General features: G+C 32.5%; 3 protein-coding genes across 5 annotated transcripts; 2 read left to right on the top strand and 1 right to left on the bottom strand.

Moving 5' to 3' along the window:
- Positions 1-726: 726 nt before the first annotated feature.
- Positions 727-15566, top strand: LOC106107482. Of its 2 annotated transcripts, XM_013288351.1 has the most exons (46): positions 727-834; positions 903-1059; positions 1142-1388; positions 1562-1671; positions 2151-2326; positions 2501-2570; positions 2719-2850; positions 3100-3310; positions 3596-3774; positions 3972-4049; positions 4130-4237; positions 4468-4609; positions 4718-4860; positions 4943-5116; positions 5327-5554; positions 5828-5929; positions 6005-6166; positions 6340-6441; positions 6605-6696; positions 6804-6921; positions 7072-7191; positions 7338-7436; positions 7619-7726; positions 7799-7894; positions 8260-8348; positions 8548-8671; positions 8738-8932; positions 9000-9059; positions 9297-9525; positions 9630-9683; positions 9823-9974; positions 10094-10213; positions 10307-10522; positions 10681-10755; positions 10946-11141; positions 11266-11343; positions 11817-11944; positions 12007-12159; positions 12569-12702; positions 12787-12904; positions 13183-13307; positions 13519-13784; positions 14287-14351; positions 14494-14653; positions 15137-15333; positions 15399-15566. In XM_013288351.1, exons 1-46 carry the CDS (start codon positions 788-790, stop codon positions 15507-15509), a joined length of 6246 nt encoding a protein of 2081 aa, XP_013143805.1. In that variant the 5' UTR covers positions 727-787; the 3' UTR covers positions 15510-15566. The 2 variants fall into 2 exon arrangements, with proteins under 2 accessions (XP_013143805.1, XP_013143804.1); XM_013288350.1 differs by lacking the exons at positions 13519-13784; positions 14287-14351; positions 14494-14653; positions 15137-15333; positions 15399-15566 and having other exon boundaries at positions 11269-11343; positions 13183-13317.
- Positions 15567-15923: 357 nt separating this feature from the next.
- Positions 15924-19688, bottom strand: LOC106107049 (ubiquitin carboxyl-terminal hydrolase 7-like). 2 transcript variants are annotated; one of them, XM_013287730.1, is made up of 10 exons: positions 19459-19688; positions 18845-19164; positions 18357-18520; positions 17996-18255; positions 17524-17698; positions 17108-17300; positions 16889-17042; positions 16567-16700; positions 16319-16425; positions 15924-16224 (listed from the first exon to the last, which is right to left on the bottom strand). In XM_013287730.1, the coding sequence occupies exons 1-10, from the start codon at positions 19513-19515 to the stop codon at positions 16085-16087; spliced, it is 1704 nt and encodes a 567-aa protein (XP_013143184.1). In that variant the 5' UTR covers positions 19516-19688; the 3' UTR covers positions 15924-16084. The 2 variants fall into 2 exon arrangements, with proteins under 2 accessions (XP_013143184.1, XP_013143185.1); XM_013287731.1 differs by having other exon boundaries at positions 16118-16224; positions 16329-16425; positions 19459-19687.
- Positions 19689-22646: 2958 nt separating this feature from the next.
- On the top strand, positions 22647-23858 carry LOC106106863 (kunitz-type serine protease inhibitor A-like). The gene is made up of 5 exons (XM_013287523.1): positions 22647-22797; positions 22881-22959; positions 23130-23239; positions 23345-23432; positions 23738-23858. Exons 1-5 carry the CDS (start codon positions 22647-22649, stop codon positions 23856-23858), a joined length of 549 nt encoding a protein of 182 aa, XP_013142977.1.
- Positions 23859-24576: the final 718 nt, after the last annotated feature.

Genomic DNA, 24576 nt, shown 5'->3' with positions numbered 1-24576 from the left:
AGTAGAATTTCGTAGGAAATTACAAACGTAACAGTAAGACGCCTATCTATCGTAGACGTTTTATCAAGTGAGATTGCGTCATCTTAAGGCTTGCTGCAACTACTCAGATTAACATTATTACCAAAATAAGAAATTAAAGTATCAAAACATGTTACGAATGTTTTGTGTAGAAGTAGGTCATGCATATCTGACCGGTCGCACTCAGTACGGCTTACAGTAATCCGCTTTGTACAGAACAGTTTGCAGCCTTCACAGTTCCACCGCCACTCATCCGTTTGGATTTTAGACATTTTGACAACGACACTATACAACTTTATCATTTATAGTAGCTTACGCCGTGACACTAGGGATATTAAAAAAACAAAAGTAAGTAGTTTGTGTGTTGTTCCAAACTATCCTCTATATCTATACCAAATTTCATCGAGATCCGTTTAAGCATCAAACTCTAACAAACATTTATTCATCCATCTAAACTTTCGCATTTATAACATTAGTAAGACTAAGAGAAGAGTAAAAATATTAATTAAATAAAATCTGAAACAAGAATTTACTTAGTTTATGTTCAATTATTGAGATACAATAATGTAATATGACGTAGAAAACAAGCAGCCAGTTACAAATAGGAAGGAAAAATATGTAAACCGTGACCAGTCAGAAAGTGTGATTTTTTTTTAATTTTGCCTCCATTTTATAGCAAACGAACCAACTAGAATATGGGAAGTAGAATCTAGTAGGTTACGACAGCATTAATATGTCTACAAGTTAAATAATTATAATTTAAGACACTATGCAGAAAAGCTTCAGCGAACCTTCTCTAGGAACTATCGGAACCGGGTGAGAATTTTATTGAATAAAATTCATACATAAAATGGATGAAAATTACCTCGTAACTTTTTCTTCAGGACAATTTCTTTAAATGCAAATACGGCAATAAGTCATATGAGTTTACATCAAACCAAAATGAAACTAAACAGGTTCAAGGGTAAGTTTTTATGGAATGGCCGTATCGGAGTCATAACAAGGTTTATGCTTGACCTTCCTTGGAAATTGTCATGGCAGGTATGTCCTCTTTTATATCTATAAATGTAATACAAGACTGTTGTTTACTACACACGATTAATACCAATATAATTATTTATAGATATTTACACTGGTGCTGATTATGTACAAATTTGTCATTCATCTATTGCTTGTTTATTATATGAAGAGGTCATGGTTGATATTGGAAGCTTCACTTATTATAGCTGAAGTTTTGTTTATGGTTGACGTCATCTTGCATTTGCTTCACGCCTTTTGGCCTTTAGTAAGACTCCATATGAGAGTATATAAAAGAAATTACGTCTTACTATTTTATGACGTCATATCATTAGCACCATTGTCTATTATTTGTAAGTATCCAAAAAACTTATAAACAACTAACTGCCGCAGTGACTGTACTCGTAATTAGTGACTCGGTGTAGTTTTAGTATGACAAATCTTGACTAAGGGATATTTTAACTTACAGTAACCAACTGTTTGTGCGACAGATAAGTGTTTAAGTTAAGTCCTAATTTATTTCCAGTTAAATACAACCTTAAATATAAATACTTAGCAGCAATCGGTAGTTGGTTAGGTGTTGGAAGAATTTATAGAATGTATGTTCTTTTCACAAATATCAAAGAAACTGTAAGTGTAAGTATCTAACGCATTTTCGGGTAACTTGTGTCATTTTGTTGTAGGCGTAGAACTCAGATATTTTAACAAATTAATTGGCTTCATAATTAGTCTACTTATAATCCTCAATATTACAATACCTATTTCCAATAAATAATTATAACAAGATCGTTACGATACATTTGTATTAAGATATTTAATTGACAACCACCGAGCACGTGGCCTCTTGCGCACCATATCGCGACTCAAATCGTACTGACAGTTTTTCAAGATGGCCGCCCAACCTGTGCTCGGTGTTCGTCATGGATATAGACTACCCCGACAAATACATGAAAAAAGCTAGTGTTTGTGTAGGTTTATTATTATTTTTTACTTTGTAAGTTGTATTTACTCCAATAATATGTGGTGATTAAATATTGGCTTCTTTACCTTGATAGAAGAGATATAATAGAAGATAGTTTTCCCTTTACATATTAAAATATAAACTAATGTTTTAGATGAGGAGTTTTCGTATGAAAGTATACATTATAGAGCATGTTCTATCAGTGATCTTGCTATCGCATGTAAGCACGTGCCTCTGGTACTCGATGCATTCCACACGATCAGATATGAAGGAATGGCATAAGCTAGGCTATCCCGAACATGTTAATAGAAAGAAATTGCAATTTAATAGGTGAGTATTGCTAAATAATAAATAACATACCATTGAAGTACAAAACCAAGTTCTTAACCACATTAAAGGACTTGAACCAGGGACATGTGAATGGACGGGACGATTACAAATCCAGTGCTTGCATTACCTAAAAAATAATGAAATTCAATGTTCTAATAATGATATTTGTTTCAGTTACGGGCGTTGCTGGTATTATTGCACTTGTAGATTATTTAATGTCATATTTGGCGACTCTTTTCCTCTGGTAAGGATAATAATAGTAATATAAACCAGTAGTTACAGTCTATATCATTTTTAAAGTACCTATGAGATGTAGTGGTAATTTGTTAAGAAAAAATAAAATAAAACATGATGATAATATGAGTAATTTTACAGAAATTACATATTTGCAGAGTGCGAGTGAAAAATTGCTTACATCATTTTTAATGCTTTTCGGTTGCGTTTTCCTGCGTTATCAATTCATTGGAAATCTGACATGGGAAATGGTTCTGAAACAACGACGATGGTTTACATTCGTAGATAGAGTGAGTAAAGCGCTTTGATTCATTAAAAATAATTAGCATAGTTGTGTTTATCTGTGCAACTAAGGAGAAACCTTAGGAGTATTCCCTTTTTGTCAGCATGCCGATGAAATATAAAAATACACACTTGAATTTCATATGTCGTATTTCAATAAGAATATTGCTATCTTTGTTTTGATTTTAATAAAGAGCAGGATGGCAATACTGATTCGCCATAACCTTGCCTTCCTAGTAATAGGCGTTTTTTTACAGTATCACCACATGATTAATTATTTAAAATTGCGCGGAGCCTCAACTGCCTTAACTGAACAGACAGAAAGGTACAAGACTCAGCTATGGAAAATGAAAGACGGTGTTCTGAGCTCGAATTACTTTCGCCAGTTACCGACTTCCTTACAAATGGAACTTATATTTGATATTAACGTAGGTCATTTCCATGATACAATGCTGTTTAGAGATTGTGGTAAGCCTACATTTATTAAACTTAAATACTGAAAATGTAAACCGATCTAGTAATCGTGTTTTCCGAAATAACTCCACATACTTAACCTTCGAGGTTGTCAAAATGTCTTAAATGGTTTCGAAAAAGGTTTGGTAGGCAGAAAATTACTGAACCGATTTAATAATTCTTTTAACAATCAAAATGTTATCTTTCGCCGTGATGTTAGTAGGTTTTAAAAATACTACTTACTTAACTCATTATTAAGAATAATTTTCCTTAACATTAAATTTATTGTTTCATTTCTAGATGAAGCATTCATGCGTCAAGTATCCTTACTAATGAGACACGAGATATATCTAAGTGGTCAGCAAATCTGGTGTCAAGGCGTAGTGAAAGGAGGAATGATATGGATTAAAAAGGGAGTCTTAGAGTTATTGTCTGACGAAGATGATGAAAGTCCTATGATCGCTTTTAAAGAAGGAACCGTTAGTAAATCAACTGCCATACTCATTTTGTGTGATAGATAAGTGGTTACTAAATGATTCCCTTAGTATAAATATCGTACTAAATCTACACTAAGCGACGCCCTTTGTAGCCATTTAAACATTGTGATAATGGATATAAGGTCCATATTTTTTTTTTTGGTAACCGTTGTTAACGTTTTTAGTCTGGATCTTTGTAGGTTCTAGGAGAGATATGTTTATTCTATTCTATTCCAGCGAAAGTAACTATAAAGGCTGCGACATATGTAGAATTACAGGTTAGTAAATTACTAAATTAGATTACACTTTTGTAAGTTTATGAACGTCTGTAATAAAATTATCAAACGTTTTGTTTAAGGTGCTACGACGAACGGAATTTTTAAGAACAATGAACGAAAATCCTGTTAAACTGAAAGAGATAAGGAACAAAGTTGAAAGTCGACTTTCAAGCTCAAGACGGAGACAAGTAATTTTATTTAAAATATTAAGTAACTATAAGATTTAAAAAGTTTTAACACATATGTCGTACTACCTTACAAGAAACTAAAACATTCTTACATACTTCATACATTTATCAAACTAAATAGTTCTACCTTGTAAAAAACATATTTAAAATACGTCAAGTCGGGTCCTCAAATCAATCGAATAAACTACGTGTTCATCACTCTATGGGATATGTACTAAAATTCATTTTAGGAAGCAATAACGAAATATGATAAGGGTGATTCAAGACTTATTAGAACACGCTACAGACCTATGAAGGTATTCAAAGAGCATTTATCAGGTCTAGAAGAGGAAGATTCAACATTTGTTGATGATTCACATTTATATTACAGAGGTAAATAATAGAATTGTTAATATATTTAGTAATAGAAAAATGATATTTACTGTACAATCTGATAGCGATTTTCAGAATTCAATTTAATTTAATCCCTGCTATTTGTAGATGAAAATAACGAACGACAAAGAAAGTTCACAACTGAGTACTTGGAACTTTATGAAATTTCTGATAACGTGACCACAATGGACGAACCAACAATTTGCCTTAAATCAAAATTTCCATGGATACTTGAACCTAATACTGATTTTGTACGTCAACAACGAATTTCTAATTTAATTTGTGAGATACAGGTGATTTTAGATTACAAATAATATTGTATTTTAATTTCAGACTTTAATGTTTGATATAGCTCATTTCTGTATGATCATGTATGTGTGCATAATGTCACCTTACATAGAAATTCGTAACAAAGAGAAAAGTTGGGAGAAAGTTATGAGTACAGTTGTGTTTACTGGTTTATTATTAAATATTTACATACAATTGACTACAGCTGTTGTTGATAAGGTATGCTACATTACATTGTCTAAATAATAACATTTTTTTTACTTTTAGAGTTTAAAAATGTGCTAATTACGATTACCCCACTGTTAACTTTATCAACTTGTAAGTTTTACTTCGCTAATTTTTTTCGTTCTCTTTGAGTCTTTTTGCAATCACTATATATTTATAAAGTGTAGGTACTTTTATATAGTTATTATGATTTCTTATTTTCAGAATACAATAAAGGACACAGTGAAAGACATAGCCGAAGTAAAGATGGCAACTATAGGATTTTACTTGGATATTTTGTCACTATTTCCTTTGCATATATTTACCGATACTCTTGATCCTAATAGGGAATCAATTTTAAGTCAGTTAGTGGTAATGCTACCGATTCTTCAAGTTTGGCATATTTGGAGCTACCTCTCCAAATGGGAAAATAATTTCAATGTTAGCGTCAGGGTAAGAACGTTTATTACAAAATAATTAACCTAACAAACTTTTATATGATACAAAAACTCTATTAATTATGGATTGAAAAAGGTTGTTTTGTTTTAATATTCAGCCGGGATTATAGCAATTTTCTTGCATAATGTAATAACCAATTAAAAACAAGTAAACAAATGTACAGTTCAATATTTGCATCTTTATTTCTAGTTAAGATAAGATTGTTTTTTCTTTGAATCCATACGTTGCAATGTTTTGATAAATAATAATAATTAACAATTCCTACAGTTAATCTGCTTGATAAAGTATGCTCTACTAATAACAATCTCCTGTTATTGGTCTGGATGTCTGCTCTACCTCATCGCTTGTCCTAAGAAATTGTGTATAGATGTGAGTACACTTAATATATACATATATATTTATTTTTCCTTTTCTCCTAACACTGTTGATTTAAACTCTGTCCAGAGGTCATGGATGTCTCAGTTAATCTACTGGGAGACTAAGATCTTCGTCACAAACGATGCTAAGCACGAAAAGCCTATAGTAACCGCACTCGACTTTGGGACATCAATTTTTACAGGCAGTGGAACTTCGGACTTAGCACCAGGAATAAGAGATCTCTTATTTGTACGTAGAAATTGATTTTAAAATTATACAATATAAAGGTAAAATTTAGTATGGAATTCTTTGCAATCCGAGAAGTGAAAAAAAAAACTCGACCTAAAATTTCAATAATTATAATTTCATTTCTTGTCAAAAACAAATACAATAAGAGTAAGGGTGTATTACTAATTTTTCAGGTAACTTTTTTGCTAATCGCTGGATCGTACTTGGGTTGTTTTTACATTGCCAAAGTTTGTAGCATTTATTTACTTCTTACACAACGAAAATTAAAATTCAAGGTAAGAATTATATTTTATATTTCCATTACTTTGGATTTTCACTGCTAAAACAACTGTATGGAAACATATTGTTATCTGTTCTATTGCACCTCATGCTTTTGTAAAGTTAATACGCCATAGAAGCCGACGGTTACAAGGTCTAATTGAGTGTTTATTTTTACAGGAATCAATGCGAGAATTATTTTATTTTCTAACAGTTAATCACGTGAGCAGTAAAATTAAAGCTCGGGTTAAAAAATTCTTTTGTGTACAATGGTAATTTGTTTATTTATTGTAATCTTTTACATTTTACACTTTGTTGTAATTTTACACTTTGAAGTTATTTTACATTCAGAAGGAATTTTACATTCTTTACATTTCAGGTATTACAATAACGCTGTATCATCGGATGAAATTTTCAAAGACATATCTCCGAATTTACAACAAGAAATACTATCTGTAGAAATGGTGGACACATTGCTGTGCTGTACATTATTTCAAGTATGTTTTAAAACTTATTCTCTATAATTTTTTAAACAACAAAACTATTTTTAAATAAAAATTCTATATGTTAGTTGACATGATATATAGTTATACATATTCGTAAATTTCGTAGTAAAACCACTTATCTATCTTCTAAATAATTTCCAGGAATCTAGTCATGATTTCCTACAAACAGTAGCAGCTAACATCAAAACTATTGTACTTCCTGATAACGAAATCGTACAACATGCAGGAGATATCGGCAGAGATATGTATATTTTATCAAAAGTTAGTTTTGTATTGTAAAGCCTTATGTTTGTTTTGTAATATATTCATTCATACAACTGTAAAAATATACTATATATATTGCCAAGATATGGGTTAAAAATAAATACAATTGAAGTTTTCTGTAACTAATCTAAAATTCTTATTAGGGTCATTGCAAAGTGATTAGCTACAAAGGAGTGACAGTGAACAATGGTGGGCCTGGGAGTAAGTTCGGTATATTTGAGATGCTCTATGGACTTCCAAAAGTAAGAAATTACCATCCTCTATATTTATAATTTAATAAACACTCATTACAATCGTTCTGTTAAAAAATGTAGGCTTATCGTTGAAAGTACTCTTTCAGTCGTTTTCAGATGTTACGTGATAAACTATATGTTATATTCTTTACAGAGTAATAATTATATTTTTAATTGAACAATTTGTACAGGTTTACACTGTGGTAACATCAACTAATTGCATTTTATTGCATCTCGACTATCGCACTTTGGTGCAATGCTGGAGTATCTTTCCTGACATCAGTCACATTGTTATGACGGTACAGAGTATTACATGAACAGAGAAATTATTGTCAATAATATCATGAACTTACGAATTATTATTTTTACAGGTTCTCCATGATCCTGAAATATGTGAACAAGCTAAATCTTTTGAAAATGCTAAACCATTAACTGGTAGACTTGATGCTAAAACAAATAGAATCGCAGTAAGTTTCTTTAAATATACGACTATTAATAAAATTGAAATGAAAAAAAAGTAGGTCGTAAAATTGTAATAATCAAAGACAATTAAAACTGTTACTTTACTCTTGAGTCACCACTGTCGAAACATTTGTGCAATGTATCGCTATCTTTGTTATTTAAGAAAGAAAAAAATAACGTTTTTGTACAAGTTTCTGTAGTAAGAGAAAACTCACTGCAGTGGCTTTTTCCAATACTGTTATCTTATTGCTTGTCTTGTGTTGTCTATCTAGTTGACTAAAAGTAATGTAGAGTGAAATCTAAATCGAAATAATGAACAATAAATTCGTATGCTTATTGTCAAAGATCTTTAAATTTATTTGTGTTACAGCAAGAAATCAAAGAGAGTTTCATTGTTATAAATGATCGAGAAGAGAAGACGCATTATTTAAAAGCTTTCGAACAATTAGGAGTTATGAGGTATATACACATGTAATAAATATACAGGTTCGATGTCAACTTTTTTATATCAGAATATTACATTTGAGTATTTTTTTTTAAATAAAAGGGAGCAAACGATCGACGGGAACGCCAAGGATAACTATATTAATTTTATTTATAAATAGTTTTAATGTAAATTCATGGTAATTTATTGTAATTGTATCTTTTATATTTCCAGTTTAATTCGATACATATTTCTGCCAATATGTATCACGCCGCACGGAATATTTTTAAAGTTTTGGTGCACTTTACGTTTGGTTGTTGCCATCTACTATATTTTAGTTGTTCCTTATAACATTTCTGTAAGTGTTATTCGATTGTTTATATATTTTAGAATTTCGTAATTATTTATTAAAGATATTTTTTAGACAAAACAACATAAATATGGCAACAGCTACATATGGTCGGATATGTTTTTGTACATCGACATAATCGTAATGGCCTATGTCGCGTACTATGATGACCGTTACTTGTTAGTTACACATCCTTTGTTGACGGTAACACGGTATCTGAAGCATGCTTTCGTCTTGGATATTATTAGCATATTTCCCTTCGAACAATTGGTAAGGATTTCCCTAAAAACCGTGTCAAAAATGTTATTGTTTTTTTAAATGCATCTTCTATTTACAGTCAAGTATTATAAACGAACATTCCGATACAGACCTCTATAGATTGAATCGCATATTACTGGTGAGTTTAATACTGCTCCTCATATCGTTTAATGATAACTAAGTTCAGGGAGACTAGTGCGAAAATTTTCGAAAAAGTATTCGTAACGTCATTGACTGGATTTTCAGGAGATTTATTTATTACTTCGCGTAGATTTCTTATATAAACTTTCAATGTTGGTACATATACTCTCTCGTAAATTTTCGTGCTAACCCATTTCATCATACATACATAATGATAATATTTTGTTTTACTCAGGTAACACGAATATTGGGTGCATTTTCGTATTGGGAAAATGATATAATGAGAATAAATCAGGCTGTTGTGTTGTTCAAATTCTTGCCTCTTGTTGCGACTGTGGTCAACTCTGCTACTGCGTTTATATTTATTAGTGCCTGTCAGCCGTTCCTTCCTCCAGACTCGTATTACGTCTTAGTCAATTGTTCGAGAACCTTCGTTATTTCTGGCAATACATATGAGATTAAATGTAAGTATAGAAGACACCCTTCTTTAGAAGTACGACGTTTTTAATACAGTAAAAATAATTGTTTCTATCATGTTAACGAAAACATTTAATATTTTTCTTTATAGATGCAATAACGGAATACATTCATACTTTTTATTGGGTGTTCGAATTATTTGTTGGTAAATAATTTATCTTTACTTCTAACAGTTTATCTGTACAATATTATAGTAGGAAAAAATCTTATTGTAATGTTATGTATGTCTATAAATTTATTGTTTTATATAAAATGTGCAATTATCAGTAGAATATCTGAAACAGGTTGCGGGTGCACACCAATTGTACTATCGAATAAAGCGGACGTTTGGTTAACTATGATACTACAAATAAGTGGAGCTCTTTACTTCGCATTTATGTTTGGATATATAGCATCCACACAATCGACTGCATCCCATGCATTGCTGGAACACACAGTAAGTACTTTAAAGTCCTTCTTACTCTTATGTATACTCAACATATTTTTTATTACATTTTTCATTAGAATTTTTGAATATGGTAATTATTTTAAATGTATTTTAACAACTTATTTTAGGAACAGACAAGCGATTTAGCCGATTTCCTTTACCAGCAAAATGTCGACCCGACAATCACTATGAAAACACTAAAATATTTCGAATACGTTTGGAAAAGAACCAACGGAAGTAATGCACAGGTGAAGCTTCAAATAAAATATGAGGATGTTTTTCGCGTTAATTTGAACATATGTAATTTGATCCCTTTTTAACTCTTCTTATACATTTAATAGCAAATATGTCGTGGACTTAACTCTGCATTAATGGAAGACACGTTAGTGTTTATGTACGAGAGAGCATTACGAGAGGTGCCTCTGTTCGGTAGAGTCGAACGATCCTTTATCAGAGTCATCACGCAACATTTACACGAAATGTACTTCCTTAAAGGAGACACTGTGATTCAATGCAAAGATGTTCAGAATGATATCTTTATTATTTACAGAGGAAAGGTATAGATTATCTTCTATCTTTAAGATGTTATACAAAGTTAATCTGATAGCATTAGAGTATTTGATTTTAATTGGAACAAGTTTTTACTTCTAATTTACATAGCTTATTGCTACATCGGTTATATGTTATTTTACATTACAATGGTGTGATTTTTCAGGTTGATGTGTTAAGTACGTACAACGAAATGATTACTTGTATGGGACCCGGTGGTATGTTTGGGAATTTTACTGGGGTAAATATATGCACTTCGCTAACTATAACAAAACAATCGCTAGGCTCGTTACATTTTTCGACAAACTACTATTTTTGTATTCATAAGCATCGCTGTGACGTCATTGGACTAAAGTCTCTTGTTATTGTAGGCGAGTGATTTGTTTTTTTATTTAATTTACAATATTGTTATAGCATTTTGTTTATTATAGCAATCGACATCGTGCTCAGAAGTGGCTATTTACGCAAGTAGAAGCTTAGACTTGTTGGTGTTGCCAAGTCAAACATTTTTCAATTTAGTTAAATATTATCCGAAAATACAAGAACCATTGCGAAAGGCGTTTGAAGTGTCAAAAGATTACATTCTACCAATATCGATGGATATTTCCAGCGACGATGAGTCTACAGGTATTTAAAATAAAACGGATACCCGTAAATGTTTCGCTAATACAAATCGTAAGAAAAAAGTATATTCAAATGGTTTTAGTAATACTAACTTCTAATGTTCTAATGCTAAATAACTTTATTCTAGAAGATTCCGACTTTGATTTGCAATCTCAAGATTCAGCTATCGATTCTAGAAGTGGTTCCAGCCGATTTGAAGTGCCAGGTAAGGTTTCTTTGATAATAAGTGTGCTTCAAACTAGCCTCGTCAACGTCATATATGGCCTTTCCCTCACGAAACTAGTATATGTTAATTTTCTGCTCTAAGATAGTAGTTAAGTATTCAAAGACATTTAAGAAATGTATAGAGTAGGCATAGTCGATAAAATTCACCGGTACTCACTTTAAAAGTTACCATGTTAGTTGTCAAGTATTAGTACGACACCTCGTGTCGTTGTATTGACATGTAATAAAAAAAGCTCCACATTTTTTAATAAAATGAACTAAACAGTATCACAAAATAAAGTATAAACGTTTATATATTAGTTAATGACACCTATTTGCAATTAATTAAAATATTGGCATGAGGTTTTGAGGATCTATCAATAGCTATCATGTGAAAAATATCTAAAGTAAAGTGTTGCCTACTCTATGCATTTTTGAATCTCATTGTAAATATTTTTATATGTTTTCCTTTAGTTGGACAAATATCAGTGCGAAGTTCTCATTCGAATATTAGTCAGTCTAAATCAGCAGCGAGTGTTATAAGCTATCAGAGTTATATGCGTTTGTCAAATTTGTTCAGACCTGGCACATTACTGTTTCAAGTAAGTCAAATTTCTTTAAATATTCGTAAGTTGATCTCCAGTTGATTATTTTTTTATTATAGGCATTTGGATATCTAACATGTATAGTAGCCACAGCCAACTACGTACTAATTCTATACGAACTCGTCACACTGAATGATTGCTACATCATATTTTGGGTTCAATCAGCATTCGATATATATTTTTACTTGAAGATCTACACATATATGCATCAGGTATTATCTTTGTATATGTTCTAAACATTTTCATTTATTGAAAACTACCTGTTGCTCGTGACGTCATCTCCGTGGAATTAAAAAAAAACAGTAAATATGCCTATGTTACTACTAACTTAGCTTTTTTAATGGTGATGACGTTATTGAAATCGGCCCAGTACTTTTTGAGTTATTTCAATACATTTAAAAATAGATATCTTTCCTCTTTATAATATTACTATAGATTATTTTATTATAAAGGAATGTTAAGACTATTTTGATAAAACGTCTTTAAAATAATTAAGAATAACTCAATACTAATATTAACTTAACAACAAAAATGATCTACGATTGAATTAAATAAATAGAAATATCTGAATATAACATTGAGTATGAAAGGCCTGCATATAATAATGTTAATTATCCTTAGGGCTACCTCAATAAACATGGAGAGTTAATATTGAGTCACTCTAAATGCCGTCGCAGATATTTTAAACACAAGCTGTGGGTGTGGACAGACATTATTGCCAATTTCCCGCTGGAGCTTTTCGGATTTTGTTTTTCGTAAGGATACAAATACATTTCTAGTCATTTATTTTTCGATATTCTGGTTTCTAACGATTTAATTATTGTTTATATCAATTACAGAAATCCAATAAAAGCAATGCACTACCTACGTGGAACTAAATTATTAAGACTGAAACATATCTATGACTTTTATTGCAAGACTGCCGCTGAACTAACAAATAATCTAACAACATTACAAGTATTTAGAGCGGGCGCATCCCTTTGACTAAACTATCGCACAACTGTTGCGCGATTGTCGGTTGTTTTGCAGCTAATTAAACTGATTAGTTTCTCAACTAAAAATCGAGTAGCTTGCTTACATACACATAAGCTCATAGGATTCGAAGCCAGACTATATAGTTGTGCGATAGTTTAGTTTCAGGTGTGCGTACGCTTTCTTACAAAATTCTATGGTTAAAATACAGTATTAGATATACCATCTATTCGAATTTGAATCTTAATGTTATGTTTTCACAGTCGATGACCACAATTTTCTTGGTGGTACTATTCATTCATACATTTACATGTATCTGGCTGGTTACACTAATCGCAACAGCACCTTATCAATTCATCAGGACTTTAAAAATGCATCTCATCGACGAGTGAGTAAAATTAAGAGCAGGCGCACAACTTTGACTAAACTATCGCATAACTGTTGTGCGATTGTCGATTTTAAATTGAGTAGTGTGCGAATAGTGCGACTAAATAGTTGTGCGATAGTTTAGTTTGAGGTGTGCACGCGCTCTAAGAAACTCCAAACAAAGTTTGATGTATGGATATTTTTAAACAAGTATTAAGAATTTATCCTTATAGGGACACACCACAACAGCGATGGGACTACATGACATCTCTATACTTGGTGATATCTGAACTAACTGGAACCGGTGGCGATGAGATTCACATTGGCGATATATTCCCAATGGCGATATTAGTGATCTGTCTGATTTGTGGGAAAATGTTAGCGGCTATAGTTGTCGCCACTTCGATACAAATCGCCCATTCAACTAAATATGCCTTGAACAGTTACGAAATTAAAACTGAAGAGTTAATCGATCTGCTGAAGAATCAAGGTTTATCGGGTAAGAAATCTAGTTTCAATACTTCATTGTCGTTCGTGTAAATAAGCGTGAATTGGGGTCTTAGCACGAAAGTTGCACACGGCACAAATGTCATAAACATTGTAGATGTCGATAATAATATTTTTTTCACAAATTTTCGTGCTAGGCTCTCATTTTCCTACAATCTAACTTTACCTTTCAATGTATAAAGCAGAAATACAAAGTAGTTATCGCGAAAATTATATGAGTATTTTAGGTTTATAGAACTAGCTTTCGCCCGCGACTCTGTTCGCGTGGAATTAAAATAAAACAAAAGTGAGTAGCCCATGTATTCTTTCAGACTATCCTCTACATCTATACTAAATTTCATCGAGATCCGTTCAGCCATTTAGACTACAAACTCTAACAAACATCCATCCGTACATTTATCCATCCATCCATCTAAACTTTCGCATTTTTAATATTAGTAAGAAGTAAGATATAAGTTGGTGTTAAAAAAAAACTTTGTATTTAAATATTCCAGATTATCAATTAAAAAAGTTTTGGAAATACGTCCGACAACTTTGGGTCAGCGAACGCGGTCGTCAGGTATTTAATTCTATTTTTTTTACTTTTACCAAATTAATAGGTTTTTTAATAAACCAAAGTTCTGTTGAAATGTGTTCTCAGTCATGAAGTATCTAAAATATTAACTTAAAAGTCTTGTTTATCTTATTATTTCTAACAACAGTTACCAAATTTAATGGAAAAAACTCCATACGTGTTACGCTGCGACCTTATGACCGCTATGTTCGGTCACCATTTGAGGAACTGTTATCTGTTCGCTGAAACCGGGGAGCCATTTTTACGTCAGTTGACCGCAGCATTGAATTATACGGTTTTCTTTCCCGGTAAGTTCACACAGATTAAGTACGGGTAGTATACCTTTGATTTCATTTAAAGAACTAGTTGTTGCCCGCGACTTCATAAGCGTGGTATTAGAAAACATAACTATGTAAATAACAAAAAGTTGCGTATACCTCTAGAACCGGATATTTTTCGGGGATAAATCTTATCCCATGTGTACTCCAGACTTTGTTTTATTTCTGTGCCAAATTTCAATAAGATATGTTGAACCGTTGCAGAATGATCGGGTAAACATTAAAAAACCAAATGAATGAATCCCACGGGAACCGTAACTATTCCCGGGATAAACAGTAGCCTATGTGTTCTTCCAGACTATGCTCTAAAATTGTGCCAATTTTCATAGATATCCGTTCAGCCATTTAGGCTACAAACGCTAAAAAACATCCATCCATCGTAACTTTCGAATTTATAATATTTATATTATATAAATATGATTGCCGATATTCATATTTTAATATTTGACAAAGGTAACTACATAGTGGTAGCAGGAGATAGTGAGGCTTGCATGTTCTGGGTGGCCTCAGGCTCGGTATCCGTGGTTTCGGTGCGAGCTGACTTAACGGAGACCACACACGAGACGCTTAACGCCGGCGACGCGTTTGGCATGCTGCAAGGGTTAAACCGTGGCGTATCGCATTACTTCTCCTATAGAGCGGATACTAAGGTAATACTGGGATAAGAACTATGTGTTCTTGTTTAACGCACGTTAATGTTGGTATTTGGTTTCAGGTGGGTATTTTATCTTTGAGCCTAGACTCCTGGATCAACATAGTCCCTTACTTTCCTTCTGCACAGAAAATTATATCCGAGAGATCAGAAGTTCTATTTGCCCAGATTTAAATGTTTTAATGAATAGTAATTAATTTTACGTATTTCGTGTTTATTTAATGTAATGATTAAAAGGAAAAAAACTGTGTTTTTTTTTCTTGAGATAACTATTGGTAGTCACATAATTAATTATTTAATTCCAATAAAAGGGAAAGAACACTCATATAATACAGTCTAGAAAGATGCACTTCTTGCTGTAAAAAAGGTTACTTGTCTGCCTTATCTTATTGTTCTTAAAAAGCTGCTGATAAACAAATATCAAATGTTTTATGCTTACTCTATCCCTATCCGGGTTACCATCAATGTCAAAGTATCTTATACTTCAAACTTATTTATAAATTTCGTACTATACACCATCACGTTACCAAAAAAATTGGATTTGGGAACATATTTATTAACAGAAACACATAAATAATTACAATAAAATATACACAAAGTAAACAGCTATATTGATTTAAAAATATCCATAGAATTTACACGAAATCTGTCTCCATCGGCGTCATGCTAATTTAAAAAAATAGTAAAATTAAACAACAAAAACACACAAATAAAGAAATCAATCACAAAACGGTATATGGAGGTTCGTTCTATCTTCCTTTGTATTTAGAGCTGGCTAACGCCTGCAAAGTGAAGAATTGTTTTAATGCACTGAATATCTTCGCGTAGTACTTAGCGGAGCTTACAGATGTGTCTGATTTAATTTTTCTGCACTTTACTTTTCTGCCGCCTGAAATGCGCAATTCAAAATTGCATACAGTAAAAAAAATGAAATAAAAAAAATAAACACGTACATGTCGGTCATGCGAGAGATCGATATTTACATGTTCTTACCATCTCGTATCTCATCTCTTCGTTGATCCGCTCGTACAGGTCCGCTGGGATATCGTTCTCCGTTACGTCTTGAAGCACATAGTTCAGCTGCGACGTTCTAAAAGAAAATTCATTTACAAATTATAAAACATATTAAATTCAAATAGAAAGTCTTCACACCACACACATGAGTTTCGATTAAGCATAGAACTGATTCTTATTAAAAATGATAAGCGGAACTGATTGTGTCTGAACTTACTGTATATAAATAAGCATGTATGCACTCGTAGCACGTCTCGCCAAGTAAGGCGCATCCTCTTTGCCTCCAAAGTTATACTCTATCGCTTCTTTTTTTCTGCAGCGTGACACAACGTCATCGTCGAACTTACACCACTGAAAAAGTCATAATTTATTATCACTATTATGTTTATTAATATTTTTATACAAAAGACTCGAGAGGGTTCTCCTATAGTTTAAACATAACCAATATTGAGATTATTATTATTACTATTATCAGGTATTCTTCCAATCGTATTCTCCTGATTGTAATATGGATATAGTCAGTCGTAGTTACAATGTACCTTTCCATCGCCTTTTGGATTAATGAAGACAACATAATGACCGCCGTGGTTATCGCCGGAATGCACCAACACTGCATGTAATGTGTAATGTGCCGGCACTGGGGGGATCTCCTGGAGGTACGGATCCAAATTTATCTCTTCGTAAAATTCAAACCTAAAAAAACATAGATTAAAAAAATGATATCTATTGACACAATATTCCAAAAACCCTTACAATACCTGTCATTGAATTTGACAGAAGCATCGCTTTGTGGGTCGTACTGGAACCTCATTAGATGTAGATGCAGTACAGGTGGGAACTCGTCAAAACGGACGCCCTTCTCCGCCTCTTGGAGGCCGTGTTCTCCCGCGTCGTATTTGTTCTCACCATCCAATGTCTCTGTACTTATATAGTCTTTGAAGGATTCATACACTAAAAGAGATATTTATGCCATAAATATTATATCTATAGGAGTCACAAGTGTCTAAATTCTAATTGGATCTGGAATCAGCTAACATTGGTCTACAATTTAGACGTTTGAACTGTAGTTTTGTAGTAAAAAATGAGTACACCTTTTCATTTTTTTCAGGTGAATGTAGTTTAGTGTCTACGTAATGTAAAGCTATTTTGTTTTAATTCCTGAATACATACTAACAATTATTTTTTCCCTTCACACTTAGCTGAATGTCATAGAACGTCTCCACTCGAGTGCTACTGCAATTAACGTTTTTGCACTTAATGAAAGACGTCATTTTCCCCTCGAACAGCTTTGGAACCGTGCCTTCTACTAAAGTACCTTTCATTTTATTCTCTAACTTATCTAATAATACCTGAAAATATTCAAATTTTACTTTATCACAGAGGTTTATTTCGAAAAAGTATTTTCAAAAATAAAAAACGTAAGTATCAACTAAGAATTAAACTCATTTTATAGACAAGTAAATAATATTCGAAAAACATACGCCAATAACGATTTCCTTATCGGAATTTCATTATTTAGTCAGTAAATTGAAATATTGTTTATATTCTTTTCTACAATGTCATCGTGGTAATGTCATTTTTTTAATTAACTTTTGATATTCGATTTCCTTGAACAACTATCAAAACTCATCATTAAAAATACTCACTCGAAGAAATTCCTGAACGTCGTGTTGCATAAAAGAATCTAACGTCTCCCAACCAAAGCTCTTTGTCAATTTCTTAGTTGCGACTGGCTTCTCAGAAAATTGCAAGTCAAAGAAAACGCGTTGCAGAGCAAAGGCGACAGATCTAGAGCTATCGTCTCCGACAGTCGGTATTTTATAAACTGCCTTGCGTAACACATTAGTAAAAAACAGAGTTTGCAAGAGCGAATTCATGTAGCACGTCGCACCTTGGTTCTTAAGACCTGGAATATACTTGTTTATATTATGTTTACGTATTGCTATAAAACATTAAAAATAACCAAGATTTTTTGAGTATAACTAGAGATATATTTTATCCTCATACCGACATATCCAGTGTGTTTTTTTGAATCCCAAGACACGCCGTGCGGGGCCTCCGCTACCACATGTGCCTCTATTGTTATCGCGTCATCCTTTACGAAACCATTTTCCATATCCAAAAGGTCTTTCCATGATATAAAATGTGTGAATCCCCAATCATCTTCCTTACTACACACAATTTTAACAAAATAAAATTAATATAATCAAACAAAAATATCGCTTCTCGAATTACAACAAACTAAAGTAAGTATCCAATGTGTTCTTCCAGACTATCCTCTACATCTATGACAAATTTCATCGGAATCCATTCGGTAGTAAAGGTTAAAACTCTAACATCCATCCATCCGTCTAAATTTCCGCATTTTTAATATTAAGTAAGATTAGCTAAAAGTTTAATAGAGGAAACAGAAGTCCAGGTATGTGGATACTGGTTTACAGATAAATAAATAAATAAAAAGGACTTTCATACCATAACTAAACACCAATGGTTACCTGTGATACATATGATGAACTTTCCTACACAGATGTTGGCCATCAGGCTTGTAAGATAGGAGTTTAATTTCGCCTAAACCATAGCAGGACCAGCCGGGAGCGTCGCAGTCGCCATTACACTGCAGAAAGATACCTAAGCCCTTTTGTTGCTGACGGTCAGGGGTGGTTGTGTTACGCACAAGGACTAAAATCTTCCACGGCAGACATCGGATATAGCACGGTGGTGATAGAACCTGTTCCTTCAGTTGACTGACGTTCTGTACTGTGAACCGGAACGTAGCTTCAGGCCGGGCGATGTCATCCTCGTCGTTTATTACGTCCTGGAATTAACCAATCATGAACGCAGAAGAAACTCGACCATAATGGAATATGCAGGAAGTCTCTATGTACTTGTCTTAAAGAAAATTGGAACTACTCAGTTGTTTTGAAATGAGGCCTTGACAATATTAGCTTAGCATCAACCATAAATTCATAATTCACAATTTCAAAATAAGTCGCCCAGCAAACAAGATGATGGGTGATAGGAATCACAAATTCTGTCAAAACGTCTTATAGTTTGTAAAATTTACCGACGATGCACCAATCGGCTTTAAAAATGTACAAAACTTTCTTACCGTGGTCAAAGGAATTAAATCAGTCGTCGTATTTTCAGGAGTACTTGTTTCAATCATTATAAAGTCACAAATTCTGACAAATTTGACAATAAATCATTTAGAAACCAATTCCACTAATTCGTCCAGTCTTAACGTTACAGTAATATTATTGTGTAGATAATTTTAAACTTTAATAGCAATAATTATTATAAATATTTAACTATGATTAAATGATTTATTTGTATGTAAAGGTCATAATGGTTGTTATCAAATAAAAAACACAAATTTTGTAGAGTTTAGGCCGATGACATGTGTCATTTTCATTATTTTAAGACGTAACGACTTTTCGAAATTTAAAAAGAAATTATTAGGTTTTAGTTAGCTTGAATAAAAACGATAAGTAATACAAACTTTTTGGATTTACTCCAGAACTGGATTTTGTTAAAGGAATCTTTTAATTAACATATCTAATATAGCTTCTAACATTGATTCGCAATGCGGATAAACTATTCGGTTTTATCTATTTATAAAGTATGTATATTAGTTTTAAAATTAATGAAGACACCACTGATCCTCCGGCAACATTGTGTCAAATAAAATAGACCATCCGACGGCCGCGCTTAATTAAATTTTATAACAGGCCTTGTAATTAAAATGTCGACGGAGAATATCAATCTATCGTGAGATTGTAAGAAGACGACGATCACATTTAATCATACTCCAGTTTGTTAACAAAAGAAAGTGTCATATTTTATTTTTCGAAATAGGGCAGCATTTTATCAAACTAACGTTCTTTAAAAGGAAATTAGTGTCTTTATTTACAACAGTACGTAAAGACGTTTATCTAAATGTGGTCAAAATTATTTGTTAAATGATGAACATGTCATAAAGATGACTGTTTTACGTTCCATTCACATTACTGTTTACGATTATTCAAACCTCAAATACATACAGTACTCTATAATTTAACGGTAAATAGATGAAAGGTAGGAACATAGAAAGAATGTTATTAACTTAATAAAAGCGCCACAAGTTCTGATATTTAAAAAGTTTTAAATTAACACCGTAATTAACTCTCTAACAGATCATAGCATAGGATCTGGTAAACTGCTGCAGTCACTACACAGCATATTGTCAGTTATAATCAAAGTTGATGAAATGTCATCATTAAAGAAGCAAGCTCGGCTAATTAGAAGTTTTTGCCTCGCGGCGGGGATTATGGCCGGCGAGACTGGCGGTAATTGCTCGTCTGCTCCTCGGTCTCCCTGCCCTTAATCAGTTTTAGCCTCGTCGCCGGCTACTTTTCCTAAATTAACAATACCTACCCATATAGATAGACGTCTTTAATCTATTATTTAAGACTCACGAAAGGTATAGTTCACAGAATGTTGCTTTTTGTAATTTAATATCTGGATTTGTTTATAAGTTGTAGTACAAAGGTATGTTTAATTTTTGTCTCCAATGTATTTAGCTAAAGCCCAGTGCGGTGTCCCGATGGATTTCTTTATAAATTACTGGAGTTTAAGTCATAATCTTCTGCCATAAACATCCACATTTACTGAATTTCGTAAACTATGCTCTCGATTATCACCAAGGACACTAACTGCAGGACAAAAAATCGTTAGTCACTAAATGAGGAAAGTTCATTGCGGATTACTCTTACCGCATTAAGGGAGATAGCTTAAAGACTCTGAGTGCGTCACTAAGAAAGGCTTCGATCCTTCACATCGATGAAATATCTTCGTTAATTAACGTAAAGCTTGGCTATTAATTAGGTTTTTTGCGTGACGGAGGGGATTACAGTCTCGCAGTCCGTCGCAGCTCGTCGGAGTCTGTCGGTAATTGCTCCTCTATCAGGCCGGGCTTAATCAGTTTAATCCAATCTCGTAAATTCATTGGATTCTACGGCTATGTATCTTAAACGCTTTTTTGTATTCACTGAAATGGCTAATTATGGAACTTAGTCACTGTAATATCTTAAATGTGACGAAATTCAATTCAATTTAGTAAACTTGACTCAATAATATAGTGTAGAATGTTATGTTAAACTAAATTAAAATAAGATGAATAAAAATACAAACCTTCCAATGCCTAATTGATAAAACTTCTCGAACTTTGCAGTCGTTACTAAAGTTTGATTTTAAAAACGCTAACAAACTAATTAAATCAAAAATAATTAGCGTAACTTGCGACTTGAACATACCGTTAATTAATCCAGAAACATTGCTCCTAATTAGAAGAGTTACAATACGGATTGTAGGGATTGATAATTAAAATGTTGTTAAAACTTTATCCGTTTATTCTACAGAGCTGGTAAACAAAACATTACAATATTTATTATACACGTGCCTGGAACTGACCCATTTTTAACATAAACAATGATTTGACATTAACGTAAGTAACTTCAACTACTTTAAGTAAGACGACCATATTTAAAATGTTTGTTTTTTAAATACTTCATTTTTTTTCTATTCTGTTACGTTGTGTGTTGTGAATTTCTATAATCGAAGCGATATCGGAAATATGTAATTTCATCTTATTACAAAAATTATACGAACAGAAACCGCATTGTTTTACGTAACTAAATGAACGTTAGTAATCCGATTAGCATTCGAACATACTCGTACCAAGCCGATAATACGAGTATCGGCTACTCAACGACATATCTAACCGTTCTACTGCGTACGCGAGCAATGGTAATTTAACAGTATCTTTGACGTGTTACGATGAGATTAACAAACTCTCCCATTTATCTTTTCTTTATATGATAAATACAATTTAGACTAAAATACTATTCCCATTGTTGTTTCATGCAAAATGTTTACACCAAAGATATTTAAGAAGTATACAGACTAGACATAGTGAACAACATTTTTTCACTGGTACTTTTTCTGTACGGGTACAATCTGAATGTCAAAGATACGCCGAGGCGTTTCTCAGTGTTAGAATTATTTGTTTCTGTATGATTTTGAATATCGAACACCATGTAGCGCTAAATTATTTGAAAAATGTTTTAAATGAAGTCAACTATGCCTACTCTATATATGTTTTGAATCTCTTTGGTTTCCACATAAAACATTTATGTGTGTTGTAAAATGTTTAGTGTTACGAGTTTCGCAAGAAAATCAAACATGTAAATTGTTATAAAAATGTATTTCCATGCACATTGTATAGTTTTCGTGTTAGTTGTTGTTTATGTGACTGGAAAAATGGTGTATAACTTTACTTTAACTTCAGCTATCACACGACCGCACACGATACCGAAAACAACGAAATTTATGAAAAGACGTAACATGGATTCAATTTTATTTAAAGCAGCGCCACAAATTGAACTACCTGCTATAGATAGACGAAAAATATGTTAGTTGTCAGTTAAAATATTACATATATTCTTCATTTCACCATAATTTTAATTTCTAATTAATTTCTATCTCTATATATAGCACCTGACGAAATTTGGAACTGGGACTATTGGTGTAAATTGCAATTTAAAACAGGAAAATGTTTCAATTTTACAACAAGGTAATTAATTATGGTTTCAATAGATTTAAATGAAAGTAGAAATTTAAAACACGAAGAAATGACTAGTCTTATAACTCGACTCAATATAAAATTCATAAATTAAGTAATTTAAAAAAAAAACAGTATTTGATGCGAACATCTGTTGCTATCCTATTTTTGTATGTTTTTAGATATTATTACGACATCCAAATAGACCAGTGCGTTAACTTTACGTACAGCGGATGTGACGGCAACAAAAATAACTTTAATTCCGCGGAAATATGCGAACAACATTGTCATGGTGAGTTCACGACTTCTCTCTCACACTCGTATAACAGTAGTACACCATTGTAAGATTTGCAACATTCATGGTAGAAAAAAACTATTTTAACGCTGTTATTTTTAGGAACTACATATTTATCAATAAAGGAAGAAACTCCAAATTATTGTGCTTTGCAACAGGACGCCGGTATCTGTTTGGCTTTGGTTAGAATGTGAGTAATAACACGAAAATTACTTTGATAATCATGAAACTGTATACAGCGCCATCTGTTATAACATTCATGATGGACAATGGTTTTACTTCAACGCTATTTCATGAGCTATATCCAGTTGCTTTTTTTTTCACTTCACATACCTCTCATTATAATCCATTCAGTCGTTTCTAGGGACTATAATGGACACTTACATACAGACGTTAAAACTTGTAACAAATATTTGTTCTCAAATCTCTTATCCTCTTTGAAAAATACATTCCCGCGTTGAAAATTCAATTTTATAACTCACTATATATTTTCAGGTACTACTACGATATAAACAAAGACGATTGTAGGATATTCCATTACGGAGGCTGTGGAGGAAATCGTAACAGATTTAATACTAAATTAAACTGTTTGAATGATTGCAAAGAACTTAAATGAAAAAAAAAGATTTATTTAATATTTATAACACTAATATTTTTAAAAACTTAAACCACTTAAGATTTAACTAAAACTTAAAATCAAATGGACATTCGTTTGAGAATAGATATTGTGTTCAGACTTTTGATTTTACCGTGGTAATCTCGAGCTGCAATAAAAACATATCTTTATTCCAATAAACACTGAGATTACAATATTTTATTGGAAATTAATGTTGTCAATGGATGTTACCGTTTTATTTCCTTTGCTCATTGTGTCTGGACATCCTTTATCGTCAAGTAAACAAAACATCAACCGCTAAAAGTCCTAGAATAGAGAGCATTCAACCTTTGGAGAGTCGTTAGTCGTAATGTGCTTTGGGCATTCGAGAATTTCAATACTTGAACACATTCGTCCGTCGCCTGGAACTTCCAACAGCAGTTGTAAATGCAAACAGAAATCACTAGCTCGACGCTATCGTAAATGTGTTTATGGTAATACTCTGTGATTGCAGTATGAAAATGTCTGATTTGTGCTGAACTTTTAAATTATCTTGTATTCGGAACCATTTCGACGCATTATCAAAGAAGTGGTGATTACTATCTCAACATCAGAGGTGAAAACAACCAGTTTTACATTTTAATGGATAAAGAATGCTTGTGAAATACATAATTTTACAAAGTACTTTATTTTCCTATGTGAACTTAATCACAACTTAATTAATAAAATGACATTGTTT

This window comes from Papilio polytes, unplaced genomic scaffold (genome assembly GCF_000836215.1).
Source record: "Papilio polytes unplaced genomic scaffold, Ppol_1.0 DF822067.1, whole genome shotgun sequence".
NCBI lineage: Eukaryota > Metazoa > Arthropoda > Insecta > Lepidoptera > Papilionidae > Papilio > Papilio polytes.
Note: the sequence above shows the minus strand (reverse complement) of the source record. Positions and strands in the feature narration are given on the sequence as shown.